Source organism: Bos taurus, chromosome 11 (assembly GCF_002263795.3).
Source record: "Bos taurus isolate L1 Dominette 01449 registration number 42190680 breed Hereford chromosome 11, ARS-UCD2.0, whole genome shotgun sequence".
In the NCBI taxonomy this organism is placed as follows: Eukaryota; Metazoa; Chordata; class Mammalia; order Artiodactyla; family Bovidae; genus Bos; species Bos taurus.
Genome location: NC_037338.1, coordinates 20670613 through 20691125, shown reverse-complemented (window position 1 = coordinate 20691125; position 20513 = coordinate 20670613). Strand labels below are relative to the sequence as shown.

General features: G+C 35.3%; 1 protein-coding gene across 10 annotated transcripts in view; it reads left to right on the top strand.

Moving 5' to 3' along the window:
* Positions 1-18941, top strand: part of ATL2 (atlastin GTPase 2) — a 67918-nt gene extending 48977 nt beyond the window's left edge. For 5 of the 10 annotated variants that reach the window (XM_024998252.2, XM_015473416.3, XM_024998253.2 and 2 more), the window contains 12 exons: positions 1371-1505; positions 1753-1857; positions 6082-6132; positions 6431-6487; positions 7917-8009; positions 10644-10782; positions 11611-11738; positions 12874-12930; positions 13848-13919; positions 14557-14988; positions 16506-16520; positions 16621-18941. In XM_024998252.2, coding sequence (XP_024854020.1) covers positions 1768-1857; positions 6082-6132; positions 6431-6487; positions 7917-8009; positions 10644-10782; positions 11611-11738; positions 12874-12930; positions 13848-13919; positions 14557-14988; positions 16506-16520; positions 16621-16728 — 1242 coding nt within the window. In that variant the 5' untranslated portion in view covers positions 1371-1505; positions 1753-1767 and the 3' untranslated portion in view covers positions 16729-18941. 10 annotated transcript variants of the gene reach the window in all.
* The last annotated feature ends 1572 nt before the right edge of the window (positions 18942-20513 follow it).

Here is a 20513-nt window from a genome sequence, read left to right as displayed (position 1 = left end):
GTGACCAGCAGAGGATGAGGGTCTTAAGTTGAAGGTACTGAAAGTGAAGAGAGTCCAAGAGAATTTTGTAAGTGATAGGATTGGTAACAACTGGGGATGGAGTTCTGTGGAATAATAATTATAGATGGTTTGTGTTTTACCATCTGAGCCACCAGGGAAGCCCACTGATGTTTAAGACTGATCTTTATATAAAGTAGTGATAATTTGGGCAACACTTTTGTCTCCCGCCTTTTCCTCATTAAGTCTACCTTATACATCTTTCTCCACCCCTAATTGGACCTTTGTTATCTATTTTGGACTATGTAGTAAAGCTTATTAGAAGTATTTCTGAAACAAAGGAATTTTTCCTGTGAGGGAAGGTACTTTGAGAAAAGGATATATGGGCTTTAAATATACTTAAAGTAGAGGGCTCTTAATATATGTCACAGTTAACTCATTTATCATATTCTAGATTTAATTTTCTAGATAAATTAGCCTATGGTATATTAAATTTCATATAATTTTATAATATTACAACAGTTTAGTCCCATAATGTATGTGCTAAAACATTTTATTATAGAAAAATTTAAATATACCCCAAAATAGTAGAATATAATGAACTCCAGTGTACCCGCCAACATTTTCCTGGTCTTATTTCATCTGTTTTCCTCTCTGCCCTTTTACTTATTTATTTTAACTAGATAAGACTTTATTATTAGTAGTACAACTTCAAAGCCATTATTACCTCACACAATCATCTTTACCCCAACTTAGCACCATATAATACCATACCCAGTCTGGATTCAGATTTCCCTTTTGGTTTTGAAAAAGACTTACAGTTGGATTGTTTGAATCGGATTTTATACAAATCTTGTGGTTATTTTTAAAGTTGATGTTTTTTAAAGAGAAGATTAAGGCAGTGTGAAAACATTTTAGTATATAAGCTATTCTAAGAGAGCAGTGCTGTTTTGACAGTCATTCTGTCTGGAACTTGGTTTTGTAGAAGGAGGTGTCAAAATAGCTGGTATCTTATTTTTATGATTTTGAACATAGGAAGTCTTTCCAAAGTGGGAAAAGTGGGTGTGACCCCACTTATCTAGAAGCCTAGGGTGTGAAAATGGGAGCAGATGTGAGAAGGTTCAGGTCCCTCTGTGAAGGATGTGGGATTTGTTTTTGTAACTACTTGTGTAATGTTACAGTATATTTTATCTCCCTGGATATACCGTCCTTATATATAAAATAAGGAGTGGATGATTTCTTTCTTTTTTTCCTAAAATTTTTATTGAAGTGTAGTTGATTTACAATGTTGTAAAGAGTGGGTGATTTCCTACATTCCTTTTGAGTTCTTATTTTTGTGTGTTTTATTTTATATTTATGCTTGATTTCAACAGGATTCTCAGAGTTGGATTGGTGGAAACAATGAACCATTGACTGGCTTTACATGGCGAGGTGGTTGCGAAAGAGAAACAACAGGCATACAAGTCTGGAATGAAGTGTTTGTGATCGAGAGACCTAATGGAACAAAAGTAAAATTCTTTTTAGAGTTTTTTTTTTTTTAACTATTTTTTCTTCCTTATTTCTTGAGCAAAACAATGCAGAACTCTTATCTTATTATCCAATAACTTAAACATGTGGACTATTAAGTCAAAATGTGTGAGATATGTACTTTTCTTGACTTAATTAGTGGTTTTTATAGTAACCATTTTATATTTGACTTTTATAAATCACTGTCGGTGAGTTTTTACGTAGTATTTCTAACTTTTAAATTCCTAGGTGGCTGTGCTGCTAATGGATACCCAGGGTGCCTTTGACAGCCAGTCGACGATCAAGGATTGTGCTACAGTGTTTGCTCTGAGCACCATGACTAGCTCTGTTCAGGTGAGACGCAGGGATGCTCTAGCATGATCAGTTCTCATGACTAGCTCTGTTCAGGTGAGACGCAGGGATGCTCCAGCATGATCAGTTCACAGAACTCTAGTACCTTTGCTCTTCCTCAGAATGCCATTTGATTGAAGAAAAGACGGATTAAAATTAGAGAAACTATTTACATTTCTTAACGCTCACTTACATTTCTGTGCCTGCTGTCCTGGCTTACAGTGTGAAATTTCGTACTTTTAAGTGCTTACCAGGGAAGCAGTGAACCAACAGCCAATGCCTTTGGTATTTTGTTGTAGCATCAATGCTCTTTTTCTTTAAGGAGTATATATTGTATATTATCCTTAATTGAATTCTAGGATATTCAGTTGATACTGTGGCTGCCAGATACAGTAAAATGTAGAGTATATTTTTATTTTTTGGCTAAATCAACCAAACAGCAAAATCAAGTAATTAAATTTAGTTTTCTACTTGATGTGCGTGGCAACTAGTACTTGATTATTTGAATGAATGGAGGTATGTTTATATAATAAACTAGGGTCCTATGTAACTTAGGAAACCTGAGTGATGTTTATATAATCTAGGATAGCACCTGTTTCACTTAGAAAGAAGTAAAATTCTTTTCTCTTTCACTTATGCTGTACCCTAGGTGTGTTTGGTGTTTTGTCAAGTTCTAGTCTCTTTGAGCTAGGCCATCTTTTTTCTGTATAATTTAGACTGATTGGACTGAATTAAACCACCACAGGTCATTTTGTATTTTTTTACTTTCCCTTTTATGAGCTCATTTGTGGTTGATACTTCTCTGGCTGAAAAAAGAATTATTGAAGTATGGTGGTTAGGTCCAGCTGGTGGTGATGTTTCGAGATACGTATTTGCAAATATTTTAAAAAGTATGTGCCTCTTCTGAGGTAAGAAATATTTCTTACTGATGAGAGATTATAGATGATACCGTCACAGTGTCTTGGTTTTTGTGCTTTCTATTAGTATCTGGAATGTATGACTTGTCTCGATTAAAGTTCCCATCTCCTTCCTCAATTCGAAGTATTTAGCTGTCAGTGGAAACAACTTTTGGATATTATTATGAGATAAAAGAGAAGGGGCTTCTTTTTATTATAGGGATGGAAATATCTGTCTCTATAAACTAAATGATATTATTGGGGACCCTCAGAATCTCTCTTTTCCAATATGTTCTACTTTTTTTCCTCCAATCTTACAGGGTGGCACAACTGCCATTTTCCTGAGGCAACCAGAAAATGCATCTTTGTGTTTGTATTATCACATTATAGCCCTTCAGATTAGCTGACTCTCTGACTTGCTTTAAATTATAAGCTCTCTGTCCTAAAACTTATATACCGTGGTGTTCTGTTGTTTGTTTAACTTTATGATAGTGAGAGGCCTAATTTTGGAAACTTAAAGCCACTTTCTTACTGTAAAATGAAAATTCTTGCTTTGCTTGACTGTCTCATAATGTGGTTTTATGTGCAGTCAGAAATGAAATCCAAATGCGATAATGCATAAAAAAGTGCTTTGTAAACTAAATAATCAAAAAGATTGATTTTTTTTTTTTTTTTTTTTTAAGGCTGAACTGACTGGCATTTGGGATCTTAGTTCCCTAACCAGGGATCGAACCCATTCCCCCTGTCTTGGGAGCACAGAGTCTTAATCACTGAACTTGTAGGGAAGTCCCTGAAATTATTTTTTATTATTGCGTCTTTCCTGATTCTTGAGGCCAGATTTCTGTCCTTCCTTATTATATAAGTTATATGATTGATAGGCTAATGACAGATTGATCCCTTTGTCATTTATTTTTTCAAAAAATAATTGTTGAGCATCTTGTTAAATACAGTGTGGTATACTAAGTACTAATGGTCTACAGTAAACAAATCTTTTCTCTTTGCTGTTTATAACCTGGCCCTGACAATGAAAGGATCTGGGCCTATTTTCTAAACGCTAAGGCCCATATCAGTGAGAATAGGTTGGTCATGCTCTCAGATTTTAAGTTTAAATAGAGTTTAACCACCTCAATCATTAATTTCTTTGTAAGTACCTGTTTGAAATTAGCTGAGAAAATAATTTTAAGTTTGCTGGCTTATAGTGGCTGTTTATTTTCTTGACCTCCAAGTGATTAAGTTTGATCGGCATTTTTTTGTGGTTAGAATAGCTTGTTCTATATTTGGAGTAACCCAGTTTTCTTAGATACGTTATTTCTTAGCAGAGGCTGCAACTATGGACACCTACTACTTTTCTCCTTTGGTGGCCTAGTTGACCTCTTAAAAGATTTGATTCAGAAGGACTGTACCTAGTGAATGTTCTCTCCAGTTTCTCTTTCTTGCGAGTACTTGAGTGAGTGATAGTCACTCAGTTGTGTTCAACTCTTTGCGACCCCATGGACTGTAGCCTGCCAGGCTCCTCTGTCCATGGAATTCTCCAGGCAAGAATACTGGAAAGGGTTGCCATTTCCTTTTCCAAATGACCTTCATGCCCCTCTCACAAAAAGGAGCAATCCCTCATGGTGGAATTTTGGGGCACTGGGGTGCTGCCTGCATCCACTCAGAAACCTGCATGGTGGGTAGATAGGTAGTCAAGTCTGACTGTTCATTATCCTCCCTAAGCACAGCTCCAGTCCCAAGACACATCCCTTTAATTCCCACTGGCCAGTGGCACTTTCCAGATTTTTCGCAAAGCCTCTAAAATTCTGCATGGATGAGGTATTTGCGGTTCCATTCTAGGGTATAATGGTTTCAGAAGGTACCCTGATGCTCCACAGATATTAGGTCTCAAACCCAGTTCTTCTTACCTTTCCCCTGCCCCCACCCAAACCATTCCATTTCCAGAATGCCAGGTCACATTGGTCCATCTCCCAATGAACTGAACACTCCTTCCCCAGACTTGGGGACTGAAGAGAGAAAAGGGGTCAGGAGCCATGAGTTCTCCATGTTTTTCAGCAAACAGGATTCTGGACCCAAACTGGACCCAAAGGGTCTCAGTTTTACCCATGGACAATACAAAGTTAGGGTCAGATGCTCCTTCAATGCTCCTTCTAGTTCTAAAATTCTGTTTTTGATAACTGTGCATTTTTCACATTCCTTCAAAAATATGTGCAAAAACAGTAATTTTCAAATAAAGAAGCTATAAAATGTATAATATATCATAATTCTTTGAAAAGCTACTTTTCAAATATAATCAGTATTTAAATTAGCAATTTTTAAGTTTTTTTTTTTTCGGTATAATGGGGGTTCTTTCCAACAGGCAAAAAAAACCCAACCAAAGGCACTTAAGAAATCACTTAATAAATTATAAGACCTTCCCTGGTGGCTCATATGGTAAAGAATCTGCCTGCAATGCAGGAGACCGGATTCAATCCCTGGGTTAGGAAGATCCCATGGAGAGGGATGTCCACTCCAGTATTCTTGCCTGGAGAGTCCCATGGACAGAAGAGCCGGGCGGGCTATAGTCCATAGGATCACACAGAATCGGACATGACTGAAGTGACTTAGCATACAAGATTATATGTCATTGTACTCAGTTTGAAAACTTAGCCTATTTGATATTTATACTTACTGAACTTACCATTATCAGCTCTGGTCTGTGTGGCTTGGAAAGCCTCCTAAAAATTTGTGGAAAGGGCAAGAGTGCCACCTACTGTTGTGTGTTTTTTTTTTAAAACAGCTACTACAGTCTGGTAAAATTTTCGTGTTATTTAGACTGAGTTTGCTTAAGTAAAAAGATAGAGTCAATGGTAGTTGAGGCACCCATGATATATGGGTGATATATATATTCACCCATATATATTGTGAATGCTCCAAGGAGGAATTTGATCTTTGTAGAACTATGCCCTTCACATACATTCACTTAGAAAAATAATTGGGGAAATCCTATACTTAAGAAAAAAAAAAAACATGGTGTAACATTAAAGAAACTTACTACCTAAGTGTAAGTATGTAAACGTACAATATAAATATACTACATATACTTTAAAAAAAGGTCTGCTGCTCTCTTGGCCCCATATGCATGTATTCATGATTTTTACATAGTTTACCACCACTGCTCCCCCCTTAATGTTTTATAGTTAGGGAAAAAGAAATCCTTTTCATCACCAGTTAAGATAATGATCGAGTCATTCATATGTGTTCAGGTATAAAATAGCCTTCATTACCACAAGTAAAGTTACACACAGATGGGTATTCAAAGTAAAGCACTAATGAAAACCATATTCTGTTTTAACAGGTATATAATTTGTCTCAAAATATTCAGGAAGATGATCTTCAACACTTACAAGTATGTATGTCTCAAAGAATGTATGCCAAAGTATTGAAAATTTAATTCCTACATTATTGTTACTTTACACCAAGAATCTATAATATTGTAAGAAGATTGACTATTATATGATTTTAAACAGATACATGATTTCTTAACTAAAAGAAATTTTGATGTATACTTGGTCTTAAAAATTAAATGCTTGGCTTTCAAATGATTTTAAAGGCCCTGACATCTAGTGCTCTGATATAGAACAGCTTTACAGATGTCTTCTTTCAACGTCTTTGGGGGCATTATTTTAAATAATTTGATTTAATAGTTATTTACAGAATACGGCAGACTTGCAATGGAAGAAATCTACCAGAAACCATTTCAGGTAAATTAAGTATTTTATCATTAAAAGAAATTTATCTGTGAAAAGCTGTCATCTTGTATTTCTGAAGACATAAGGACATTATGCCAAACTCATTTTTAGCAACAGATCCAGTGGAATTGAAACTAATTTATGGTAGAGTCGTTACCAACTTAACAGTAGCAATTTACAAGATAGGAAATAGAACAAATGATTATAGATTGATTCTTAGAATTTTTACTTAAAGAAGTTAATAACATTTCTCTTAATTAGGTGTTAATTCCCAGAGTTGAGATAGTCATGTGAACTTCTTGTATACATCATAAACTACTGCCATGTTGTTGGTTTTGTGTGTGGGGGGAGTATATTACAAGTTGAAGTTAGACCTGTTATTGTTCATTTTTGATTCATAGAAAAGTTTCAGAATTTATTATGTCTCTCCCTCATGTTTTTTCATTACCTTTAAATGCTAGATGCAGAATATTAAGTCAGAAATTAATCTGGGTGGAGTTATTTGAGAAGCATAATTTGATATTGCTTCTTTGGAGTCTTAACATTACAGAGATTTAAAAGAAAAAAGCTAATTTTAGATAGTTTCTTTTTTGAAATAAGTGGTTTATAAGTTGACATAGTGTTACTTGGTTAGTTGTGTTACAGTAGGTAAGAATGACTCCACCCTGTTTGCTCATCCGTGTGTGAAGTCTTCCCTTACATGAAAGCATCACTGGTGCTTCTTACTGTCAGTGGGTTTACACTGATTCAGCCTCAGTCTTGCCTGGCTCAAGTGATTACTTTCATGAAATATTTAGACAGGTTATGGTGTCATTTTTTGTATATGATAAAATGTACTCTATTTTGCCTATATCTGTTTTTCTGAACTGGGGTAATTTTGCCACCCAAATGGCATTTGCTGATATTTGGAGACATTTTAGGTTATCACAGTTTTGGGGAGGAAGTTAATACCATTGGTATTTAGTTTTTAGAGACCAGACATGCTGTTCAACATCCTGTAATACATAGGACAAGTGTGTACAGCTAAGAATTATCTGACCCAAAGCATCAATAATGCTGAATTGAGAAACCTAAGCATGTAAGAATACAAAATTCTGTGAATTATTTGGTCTTTTAATTATACAATCTTGGCTTAAAATTATGATCTGTATACCCTGATACGTCTTTTGTTTCTTCTTAAAAATCCCTGTGTTATTACTTGTGGTGACAATATATAGAGTAAGTTTCTCAAGTGGATGTAGATTCTTGGATAGGAGTTGGGAGTGTTACTGGTTTATGTAGTAGGCTCTTGATATAACTATGATTAGTAGTAAACCATTTGGTTGCTGTAACTTTTGATAAGGATTGTTTCTGGGGAGTAAGGGATGCTTCAGTTGTTAAGGTAGTAATTTTTGGTAAAATTTTATAAGAAATGATTCTATGTTTTTCCTTTTTTCTGTAGACATTAATGTTTTTGATTCGAGACTGGAGTTATCCTTATGAACATTCATATGGTTTGGAAGGTGGCAAACAATTCCTTGAAAAGAGATTGCAGGTAAGTCCCTATTTCTGAGAGAGGAGAGCATAAGCACCGAGTCAGGCAAAGGAGTGGGCTGCCTGGACTGCTGCTTAGACCACCAATGTCTAAGTATGATCGGGACAAATAGAGTATCCCTGGTTAACCTAGGTAACCCCATACATAATTGATGAGGTATAAATTGGTAGCACTCCTGAGAAAGAGAACAGTAGAAATGCCCTTGAATAGAAATTAAGGAACAGATATTTCTCCAGAGACATATTGAAGGGACATTTCAATAAATCAATATTCACAGGATAAGAGTTTGAGGTAGACTAACCTTTTGATCTGTTCAGATTGCATGCATGTCTCTTTCTGGCCCAGCTGAGCTTCTGAACATTTGAGACAGGATGGATAATCTAGTGTGCATGCATTGAACGCAAATGATGTGAGACTTTCTTTCCAAGGAATATTGCCTCATAGAGTGGCAGCATATAGAGAGCTAGAAAAGGGATCTTAAACATTTTATCTAGCTTAGCATTTATACACAGTTCAGTTCAGTCGCTCAGTCGTGTCTAACTCTTTGCGACCCCATGAACTGCAGCACGCCAGGCCTCCCTGTCTATGACCAACTCCCGGAGTCCACCCAAACCCATGTCCATTAAGTCAATGATGCCATCCAAGCATCTCATCCTCCATCGTCCCCTTCTCCTCCTGCCCTCAATCTTTCCCAGCATCTGGGTCTTTTCAAATGAGTCAGCTCTTCGCATGAGGTGGCCAAAGTATTGGAGTTTCAGCTTCAACATCAGTCCTTCCAGTGAACACCCAGGACTGATCTCTAGGAGGGATTGGTTTGATCTCCTTGCAGTCCAAGAGACTCTCAAGAGTCTTCTCCAAAACCACAGTTCCACACACACCTCAAAACTGGAATCCAGAAAAGTGACTTGCCTTTGTTTATTTAACACATTATCAGTAACTATAATAGGACTCAAATATCCAGACTCTTGTTCTGACCCATGCAAAATGCCATACCAAGGCAGTCCTGGAAAATAAACTCACCACCATGATCCTTTATTCCTAGAGGTATCCTCCTGTGGAAACCCTCAGGTCAAATACTACCCGCCTACTGACATCAATAAAAGATGTATAAAAATCCCTTTATTCATAAATAGGAGATTTCTTTCTTTGGGGTAATAAACTTTTGTTTTTTCCCTGTGGAAGGATGAATTTAGTTTTGCAACCATATTCAAAGACTGAGGGTATAATATAATTTTTCTTGATCCTAAACTGAGATTAAAACCAAATCCTTATTCTTAGATTATATGAAAGGCGTTTCTAGACTGTCAAAGATTTTCATTCATCAGCATTTTCTTTGGTTTGTTCAGAAGAAATTAACACGAAGTACATTAGGCATACTAACTAAATTCAGAATTATGGACTTCAAAGACAAAGGGGTTTTTAAATACATTATTAAAGTGATACAGAAAAGTACACAGACCATAAGTATGCACCTTGGTGAATTTGTGCAAATTGAACATAGCCATATAATGACCCAGAAGCACCCACCTCTGTCTGCTAACTCCCCCTGGTCCCCAAACCCTTCATTGCTGTTCAGACCTTCATGAGGCTTTGTTTTTGGACTTTTTATGAAAGGAATCACACATGATATGTATTCTCTTGTGTCCAGTTTCTTTTGCCCAGTATTACGTTTCTGAGATTAGTTCAGATTGTTGCCTGTAGTTTAGTTCCCTTATTCTCATTGATATTCAGTATTCCATTGTAAGAATAACAATAATTTTTCCATTCTACTCTCAATGGAGATTTGGGTAGTTTCCAGGTTTTGTTGATTACTAACAGTACATGTATTTTAGAATGGTTTTTGAGAAGAGTTTAGGAGGGAATATGTGAATTATATTGGGATAAGTAGTTATTAAAAATCTAACTATAGTATATTCTTCCAGAAAACACATAGCAGTTTCTCTTCTGCAGAAAACTGATGACTAGCATATGTCATAAGTAATCACTTGGGATGAGTGCTGAAATCTTACAGTTCTTTAGACTGTACTGGTAGTTTTCACCTTATCTGTTGTTTTGCCCGAGGGCTGACCTTTTTATTTGTAGGCAGATTAGTACTTTGTTTTTCTCTTTGCCATTATAAGTACTTTAAAGACGGGTTTATAAATCACAGTCACACCTGTTGTTCTGGTGTTAGATATTATGATTGATTATTATTTGTATTTATTCATATCCTTGGTAGCTAATGGGCTTCCCTTGTGACTCAACTGGTGAAGAATCCGCCTGCAGTGTGGGAGACATGGGTGATTCCTGGGTTGGGAAGATCCGCTGGAGAAGGGAAAGGCTACCCACTTCAATATTCTGTCTAGAGAATTCCATGGACTGTATAATGCATGGGGTTGCAAAGAGTCAGATTCGGAATTTCACTTTCTCTCTGGTAGCTAACGGGGAAAAAAAATCTCTTGGTTTAGGAGAGGAGGTGGGTCTTACCCAATGGTTAGAAATGGGTCTTTAATAAAATTTTATATTGTCAAAAAACACCCATGTGGAGTAGCATTTGAATTACTGTGCATGCTTGTGAGTATGTGTGTGTACTTTTTTAAAAAAAATTTGTTTTTCTCTTGTTTGCTCCTTTACCCTGTCTCCTCCTACCTCCAGGTAAAACAGAATCAACATGAAGAGCTGCAGAATGTAAGGAAGCACATTCACAATTGTTTCTCAAATCTTGGTTGCTTCCTTTTGCCACATCCTGGTCTTAAAGTTGCAACTAATCCTAGTTTTGATGGGAGATTGAAAGGTGGGAATTCCCATTCTTGCTAAAATCAGAACTGAAGTTTTAGAGACTGAAAGTTAAAAAAAAATAATATATATATATATATATGGTTCCTTAAAATTTCTCTCTTATACTGGAGGATATTTCAGTGCATTGTTAATGAAGTGATTGTAGTGCTCTGTGTGGTCTTTGTAGCTTTCCATTTCATTGGTTTGTTGCAAACACCTAGCATATTGATTAACATATTTTTTAATGTCTGTTGCTCAGCACTGATGTCCTAAAAACACTGAAGACTAAGAACATTTCAGTATTTCATCTGATTGCAGTCTGCTAAAAAGCATTACCAATGTATTGTATTGATATAATTAGATTTAAGTCTGTTTCGGGGTGATGGTATAATTTTCTGTGTATGTTTTAGGATTATTTTGAGCATGATAGCAGAAGACTTGGGGACTAACAAAACTTTAACAGTATGGCTAGAAAAACAAAATTTAGTTTTAATATTTAATACAGTTTCATGAATTGCCTGCCATTTGGAAAGGATAGTTGACTTAAAATACTTGATGTGGAATTTGTTTTGATAGTTCACAGTTTTTTATTATTTAAGCTGACAGAATTATTGGAAGATGAAGAAAATGGGGTACAGAGTTGGGTGGGGGCATTATATTTTTTCCTAGGAGATGTGTCAGTATGACAGATTTGGATGAGTTTTTTGAAATGAATCTATACTTAAGTATCATACTCTTGTTCTATAAAACAGAATCTCATTAACTCTTACCAATGGTGACTTTACTTCTTCTTCTTCTTTTTTTTTTATTTTACTAATATGTTGACTAATTTCATGCCCATCAGATATTGATGAAGAGTTTAAACGAGAGCTTCGAAATCTGGTTCCATTGCTCCTTGCCCCAGAAAATTTGGTAGAAAAAGAGATAAGTGGATCTAAAGTCACTTGTAGAGATCTTGTAGAATACTTTAAGGTAGGAAAATACTTATATTAAATGACTTTGTGTAAGTTAGAAATATAGTTGACTTAAAACTCATCTGTATGGTATAAAAATTTATCTGTATTTTAAAACAATGAAGTAAAATTTATAATGTATTTTTTTGCCTTGAATTGGATGTATCAATATTTTAGAATATTGAAGATTATAGCAGATTGTAACACGTATCTTCTACACAGTAATTTTATTTGTTTATACAGTTATCTTACTTTTTCTCCAGCTCTGATATGCAGAGAAGAACCATTCATAATATTATAATACCACTCTTATCATTTGAAAATAATAATAGATATTGGGAGCATAATTCTGCATCTTGAGTTCTCATAAAAAACCTTGTCTCAGAGTCTGAGTACTTGATGAGAGCCTTTGAAAGTTACCAAAACTGGGTTCTGAGCTCAAGTAAATTATTCATAGATTATTTCCCCCCCCTCTGCTCTCTAGTCTTTATAGCTTACTTGCCAGAGGAAGGCCACTGTTGAGGGTTGTAATTATTTGTAGTAGTTGTAGATGGATGGGAAAACACAGTTAATGAAAGAGTGTATTTTTGTGTTATTTAATGGACACTTGATCACTTTCATACTGTCTTTGTTTAGTTATGAAATAATTTAAGAGTCAGATGAAAGTTGAGATGAAAGATTCCTATATGGAACTTACCTAAAAATTTTCATCTTTCTTACTCTTAAACCACAAATTCGGTAATTTTTTTTGCTCTTGAACTGAAATATACTTTAATCTGATCAAAGTAAAATACTGAGTTAAAATGTTTTGTTACATATTTATTTGAAACATTGGCAGTTTGGCAGTAGGAGAGAATTGTGGATTTCTTTTCATAGGGTAGATAGCATTTTATATATAACTTTAAATATGAAACAACTTTTCTGCCAAGTTGGAGTTACATTTAGAGATATTTCTCTAGGATATTACTTAGCAACACACGTTTTTAATAATGTTGAGAATAGGGTTAACTTCGTTGGAATGAGAGTATATGATTTTTAAAGCTTAGACTTTCCTTTTAATAGTGTGAATCATTTTTCTATCTAATGATTTTTCTTTGGCGATATGGAGCCAAATTGCATAACCTATCAGTATAATGAGTCTTCTGTATTTTTAGGCTTACATTAAAATTTATCAAGGAGAGGAACTTCCACATCCAAAGTCCATGCTTCAGGTAGTGTGTGCATTGTACATACATTTATTTATGAGGTAGAAAAAAAATTTGCTTTAGAGAGAAATGCTGGAAATGGGGTGGTGCTTCTTTGCATGCAAATACATTTTAGATACTCAAGGCATGGGTCCTGAAGTTTTTGAGTTTTTGTAACTACAGATTGCAGACCTTGTACACACACAGTTCATAGAAATGAAGGTCCTTGGTGCTTTCTCTTCAGTTGCTCAAGAAGTGTAGGAAAATTTCTGTTTCAGAAGATAGCTTGGTGTGGGCCATGCTGAACCAAGCTGCTTCTGTTCTCTGGGTCTTTGACAATGAATGTTGTTTGAAATAGGCTTATTTTCTCTTTAATGAATGACAGCTACTTCTAGTGACTATAGTTTTCTTTTTTTTCTTTCTTTAAAAAAAAAGGTATTCTTTAGGGACAATGTTATTTTAACCTGTTTCATTTTTTAAAAATTTGCTACTTTGGGCAATTTCCCAGTTTTATAGTGGATTAAACTTTTTTCATAAAATACATGTAGTAAACAGTTTTGTGGATTTAAAAATGTATCCTGTGTCATACTGATTATGAGAGAGAGGACCATATGAGTAACCCTTGATTCTTTGCACCTGGAGACGGGACATATTTTAGGGCTGTATTTATTTAATTCTCTTATAATTTCCTGGGCATATGTGTTCTATTCTACAAACCCACTTTAACAAATCTAAGCAAAACAAAATTAATCAGGTAGTCCTATTAGAAGCAGTTGTTATATCATTTTTACTAGTGTTTCCTCCATTAGAAAGGAAAACTGGAAGTTGATAATATTTTTCTGTTTCATTTTCAGACTTGGTCACTGTACATAATTTATTGTCTTAAGCATTTATAGTCATCAGTTATTTCACATAAAGTTGGCACATTTTATTTTATTTTTTAGGCAACAGCTGAAGCTAATAATCTTGCTGCAGTAGCAGGAGCAAGAGAGATCTATTGCAAAAGTATGGAGCAGGTTTGTGACTAACATTTATATTAGACACTAGAGTGAGAAGATTTTTATATTTAAAATCATTGAACCAATTCATACTCCTTATACATTGTCATGTTACATCATTCCCAAATCTTCTTTTATCATCTCTACTGAAAATAAACTTAAGATTATAATTTCCATCGTTAGAGTGCAGGATGAGAGTAGTAAGTTATTTACATAGACCACAATAAAATATTTTTTGACACATGATTCAGAGTGCTATTATCAGTAGCTTCTGATGTTAGTAACATTGTCCTAAGACCAATAGCAATTGCTTTGCTAAGCTTGCTAATTCAAATATTCAAGTACCTTTTTTATGTGTTACAGCTCTTAACACACTTTCTTGCCAGCAGTCTTTTGTGGTGTATTGCTGGGTCAGCTGACATCAATACAGATTGTAGTGTAATTCTTTTTGTCTTTATTGGTATATAGTTAATTGGGAAAATTTATTTTGCCTGAGTCAGTTAAATATATAAGAAATGCATAGATTATGATGAAGTGTGGAGTATTACAAACAAATTTAAAACTAAATCATGTAGGTGGTTTAACTTTACTGATGGGGAATTTCTTTCAAGTGTGACTTATTTCCAGCATGTAATCTGTCCTGCTGTCTGCACAGGTATGTGGTGGGGACAAGCCTTACATTGCACCTTCAGATCTGGAGCGAAAACACCTGGATCTTAAGGAAGTGGCGATTAAACAGTTTCGTTCAGTGAAAAAAATGGGTGGAGATGAATTCTGCCGTCGTTATCAGGACCAGCTTGAGGCTGAAATTGAAGAAACCTATGCAAATTTTATAAAGCACAATGATGGCAAAAACATCTTCTATGCTGCTCGTACCCCTGCCACACTGTTTGCGGTCATGTTTGCTATGTATATAATCTCAGGACTGACTGGCTTCGTTGGCCTAAACTCTATAGCCGTCTTGTGTAACCTTGTCATGGGGTTAGCACTGACGTCTCTTTGTACTTGGGCATATGTTAAATACTCTGGGGAGTTCAGAGAAATTGGAACAATGATCGATCAGATTGCTGAAACACTATGGGAACAGGTTGGTATCTCTCTTTTGGTTTTTCAGTGACTAATCTTATCCTTGTGGCTCCCCACCCCTCCTCCAGTCCCCCATTCCCCACCCTCACCCCCAATATTTCCACACCTACTTTTTCTTTATATGGAGAATGGCAAAAGGATATTTTCTGTTTTGTTTAGATGCATAATCCAAATATAAAGTATAAACTGAAGTTTTTTTTCCTTGAAAGTTTTAGTGTGCTTTGGTTAACTTATATCTGTAATACTCTGGATAGTTTCTTAGTTATAGGCCTGATTATACCAGACAAGTGGGCAGGACCAGAGTCTTTAAGGATTTTCCCCTTTTTTTTTGTTTTTTTGAGAAAAGAAAATATCAGTGCAAGAGTAATGAAGGTAAGGAAGTAAGTTCGGAAGTGCAGTTCCCTTGAAGTTTCTTACTAGGGTTGATAAGAAGCAATGCATGCTTATATTCCAGGAAAAATGGGTGATATTCAGGTCTTCATTGCCTTCCATGAAGATAGTAGTGGTTTACTGATGTACTTACTACAAAGAACAATCTTATAGGGAATTCTTACAGCAAATAATCTTTTACTTCTGTACTATGGAAATGCTAATGAGCAAAGCAAAGTACCACAGGGAGCCAGCTTTTCTTAATCATAATCTGTTGCCGCAACCAGAATTCAAATCATGATTTTTTACCTTAAACCAGAATTCAAAGTTGGGCCTGACAAGTATCTACTAAGGAAAGCCTTGTGTATCAGCCAACTGTTGTCTGGAATTGCCTGTGTTCAGAAAATTCCACTTAAGGATATTGTCATTAAAATGGTCATCGTGAAATACCTGAGCATCATATCAAGAATGAAAGCTACAGTTATTACTGATGGACAATATGAAAGGCGTTTTCAGATACCATTTCTGGGCCGATGAAGTATTGGGCTTATTTTGAAGATTTAAGATAATGCAGGTCCATGCTGGTTTTGGTTTTAAAGTCAAAGACTGAAGAAGTTGATTGATGCTGATTTTTCTACTAATAATGTCGTTACTATTTTATACAGTGACCTGCTATATTAATTTCCATTTTATATTTCTTTAGAGAAATGCTCTATTCAGATCTGATTTGGAACCTTATGTCTGGATATTTATTAAATTTTTATATCTTTAAAAAGTTCATTCTTTATATTCCTCTGATATGTTCTGACAGAAGATGGATTAAAAGCTATCACAACCTAAAAAAAAAAAGCTATCACAGCATCACTTAAAATAGTATCTACTTTAAAAGTGTTGAATCATTATTAATTTTCTGCCACATGGAATTTTGATAATTGTACAGAGTCTTCTGAAAATCAGTCATCTCCAGTACAGCGCTGATTCTAGGATTTTAGAGGTGCCACTATCACAAAACAAGTCAGTGGAAGAATCTAAAGCGTGTACAAGTATTTTTAGTACAGTTGAGGTAAGATGATCACTAGGCGGAAGGTCTGTGCAGTGTCAACAAACCTTGTCTAAATTTTTTTGCATTTCTCTTTTCTTTTGCTTCAGAGGAGTCCCAGGAAGGTGAGAAACTATGAAGTCTCAAATTTTTATAGTCTTAATTAAACTCTTTAAGTTCAAGGCCCTCTGAATCATTCTTCTAACGAATCACTCCATGTTTTAGGTGTTTTCCAAACTGTTCGAAGTTACTAGACGTCGAATGGTTCATCGTGTTCTTTCGTCAGCACAGCGACAGAGACTGTCATCCAACAATAACAAGAAGAAAAATTAGACAGTATTTTTAACTTTTTTCCCTATCTGAAGTGTTCACACTTATACATGTAGGACAATAAGCAGGACCGTCTGGGCCGGTCTGCATAAATGCTGTATACATACCAGATTTGATGCTGCATATAGGGTATGGAATTGCACATCCATCTCATAGGAATTGTAATGGTTTGAATAGGAGGAAAGTAATTTTTGTTACATTATAAAATGTCTAACTGCATTATTTGTAGCATCATAACTTTTTTTTTGGGAGAAGCATCTTTTTATTTCCCACATTCCTGGTTATTTTCTTCATTGCTTTGAATTGAATTTTTTATATCTATTTTTATATGTAACTCTTTTTTTACCTCATGTTTTTATTTGTTTTGCACATTTCTCATACCACAGGTATTGAAGCCCCTGGGTGATAATTTGATGGAGGAAAACATAAGGCAGTCTGTAACAAACTCTATCAAAGCAGGCCTGACTGACCAGGTGTCTCATCATGCCAGATTAAAGACAGACTGACACTTCATCTCCTCATGGACTCCACTCTCCCTTTTTTTCATGCTTGCTGTACAATGAGAACTCAAATAAAAATAAACCAAAGTTTACAATCAACTGTAGAAGTAGTTTAGTATAACTGGCTTCACAGATGGCTGCCACAGAGTGTGAAATTGTTTGTTGGTTTTAAGCATTCTGTTCATGGCTCCTGAGACATGATGATTGGCTGAGGAGCATTAGTTTATCATGCACACTGGTGCCATGTTTAATTCTTTTTTTTCTTTTTCCCTTCTTTGATGTTAGTGAAATTTGTCTTATGTAAAAGGATATTTCAGGGAAATATTTTAAGAAATCTATTTAGAGTCTTTTTAACACAGTGTCCCATTGAAATTTTAATTTTTAGAGAAGTTAATGAATCACTGTAGCAAGATTCAGATTGGAATGACAATGAAGCCTTTATTGAGCCACGACATTAAAAGTATATATTGCTTTACTGCCTTCAATACCAGTATTACATAAATGCATGTATCAGAAATTTCACAGAAATTACACGACAACTCTTGTAGCTAAGAAAGTGATTCTGAAGTGTACATTTGTCTTGCCTTTTTAAATTTATAAACCTGCCCTAAAACGAGATGCATATCTGGGAAACTAAACTGTCTTTATGCAGTTTAGCCTTCATGTACATAAAATATGCCATTAATTTTATTGGGGGAGAAATTCCATCCAAAAATGTTGCCTACAGCTATGAGTTAAGAGTGTCTGTACAGTGTGTAGCTTTTATTTTCTAAAATCACAGATAGGGCATGTATATGAATTATAAATATATAAATACGATTTTGTATTAAAAGTTTTGTAGTTTATGGCAAAATCTGGTTCTGTGGTAGGCTAATGAGTACAGTCCCTGTGAAGGAGTGTTTGTGGCTCATGTCAGTGTATGAATGCATAGACAATTTGAAGTTTTTGATATATTTGTGATATTTATCTTCTTGAGCACTGCAGTCTCACTCCCCACCCCACCCCCCACCCTCGAGGGAATTCAATGGGAATGTTTATTGTGACTTTGTCCTCTGTTGCATTTTAAAGTTATTTTCTGTAATTTATTTTCAGTACATAATTAAAAATTTGTTGCATATATAAAATGGAACTTGTGATTTTTTTTTTTAAGGAATTCTTCAAATATGTATTCCATTACGTAAACCTATTTGTTTATACTAAAAAGAGCATGAGTGAGGAACACCCATGTGAGAGCTGTAAGCCATTGTACCTCGAAGCTAAGCTTGTAAACAGTTATTTTTCTGTCTGTCTCTGTCAGGGAAAACTTGTGATTAGCTAGGGGATTTATTAATTTTCATTTCTCTCTCTTTTTTCTGGTGTATGTAAGGCTAACATTTTGCAGTACTTTTGTAGCCTTTTCTGTGAACACCTGTTTAAAGCACCTAGTTTGGTTTTTAAATGGAGAACTCAGATGTTGAGTTGCATGGCCGAAAGCTCAAAATTTACTTTGGTATATATCTCCCCCCTCCCGCTTCAAATCCTGTTTTTATATGGATTGTGTTTGTTTCCATCTATTATTAAACTGCTACCAACTCATCTGTTCTTTAAGAGAATCCACCTGAAAAGTGTCTCATTTTACTATGTTTTATGAATGTTGTGGACTGTTTTTATGAATGGAAAAAATAAAAAGTTTGTTGTATAATAGCAATTCTTCTGAAATTAAAGAGACACAGGTAACTGTTTTGTTTTTTTGTTTTTTGTTTTTTTAACAAAAGAGTTGTGAAATCTAGACCATTGGATTTCTTAATATTTCTTGTTGGAAAGAGTATTTTTCCCAAAGATAACAATTCTATTAAGGATTCCAAGAAAGTACTTTGGTTTCAGCTGGAAGACTGAATATTGTTAAGAAGCAGTAAAAGGGATTAAAGACAAATTCAAACTGTTCCCTGAAATAATTTTGGTGTTAGTATATTTTCTGTGGTAAAATTTTTTAGTAATTTATATTACAAGGGTTTTTTGTTTTTTTTTTTTTTTTTTAAAGCAAACTGTCTTCCCCATTGAGATATAAATAACTTACTTCTATGGAAGAGATAAAATTTGTGACCCTACTATTGAGTATGCCTTATATATTCCTCATGAAAATAGTCATCCTTGCTTGACTAAGTATATTCTGCTTGTGAAATGGAGTAGCAGTGATTTTTGAGAATTTATATTATTTGGTGAACTTTAATTAGTCATTTTATTCCAGAACTGGGCGGCTTGAGCAGTTACTCTTGGTGTAGGTGTGACTACTGCTGGAGTTTGTTACATTGTTTGATTATTGCAGGGTTAAACATTTTTTGGGTGGACTTAGCTTGGTTAAGAACCTATTGGGAATAAATATATCATAAAATTGCAGAAAGCACTATAATGTTACTGTTAATGGTTCCCTAAGGTCAAAATGGGCTTATAGAAAGTTTTTAAGCAGTTGCTTAGTCTTTTGGCTTTCCGATTAGCTGTTTCTTTGCCACTGTGGGTTGCCTGGGTCTGTTGCACACATTTTTAGGTTTCAGCAGTTTCATTCTTGGCATTAGGGTTTTTTTTCCTACTTTGACCAGGATTGCTCTGTGCACCTAAATATTTTTCCATTTGTGTCCTAGTTGTGAGGTGATGGCGAACGTCGGCTTGGAGAGCTGGCAGCTGTTCCTGGCAGCCATCTACTTGGCCAGAATGTACTCATCAAATGACTCTTGGATTCAGTCTGGAGCCTCTGTCAGAAAGGGAACTTAACTTTGGGGAATTCTTGGCTTTGGGGCAAACAAAGCTACATGAGGGCTTTCTCATGCAGGACAGAGAAATGCCACCTTCTCTACCTAAGTCTTTTATCAGATTTTAGGAATTTCTCCTCTCCAGATTTGCAGTTTGCTGTAATTTAGGATGAGGAATTGATCTACCCTTGACATACTTGAGGGCAATACAGCTCCTGTTAACATTCTTCAGTGAAAGCTAGGAGCTGACCGGGTCAAAAGTGCCTGAAGAGGAGTGTAAAACAAGCTTAGGAGAAAGGGGGGCATCACAGCCTTCGTGTAGTCAGTCAAGCACTTGCACATACATTAGTACTTTCTGTTCAACCGTCGTGTGGTAGGAAACCACTTAAAAAAAGCTGTCTCGGGTGTCTCAGGCTTGCGAACCAGGATTCTGCCACTCCACACCAGGGGTTTGAGTCCGTGGAAAGTTTCAGACAGACAGTGATATTCATAACTCAAAACTGTCTTACCTGCATTTTAAAATTACTAAAGCTGGAGAAGAATTTGTTAATACTGAAGCAAG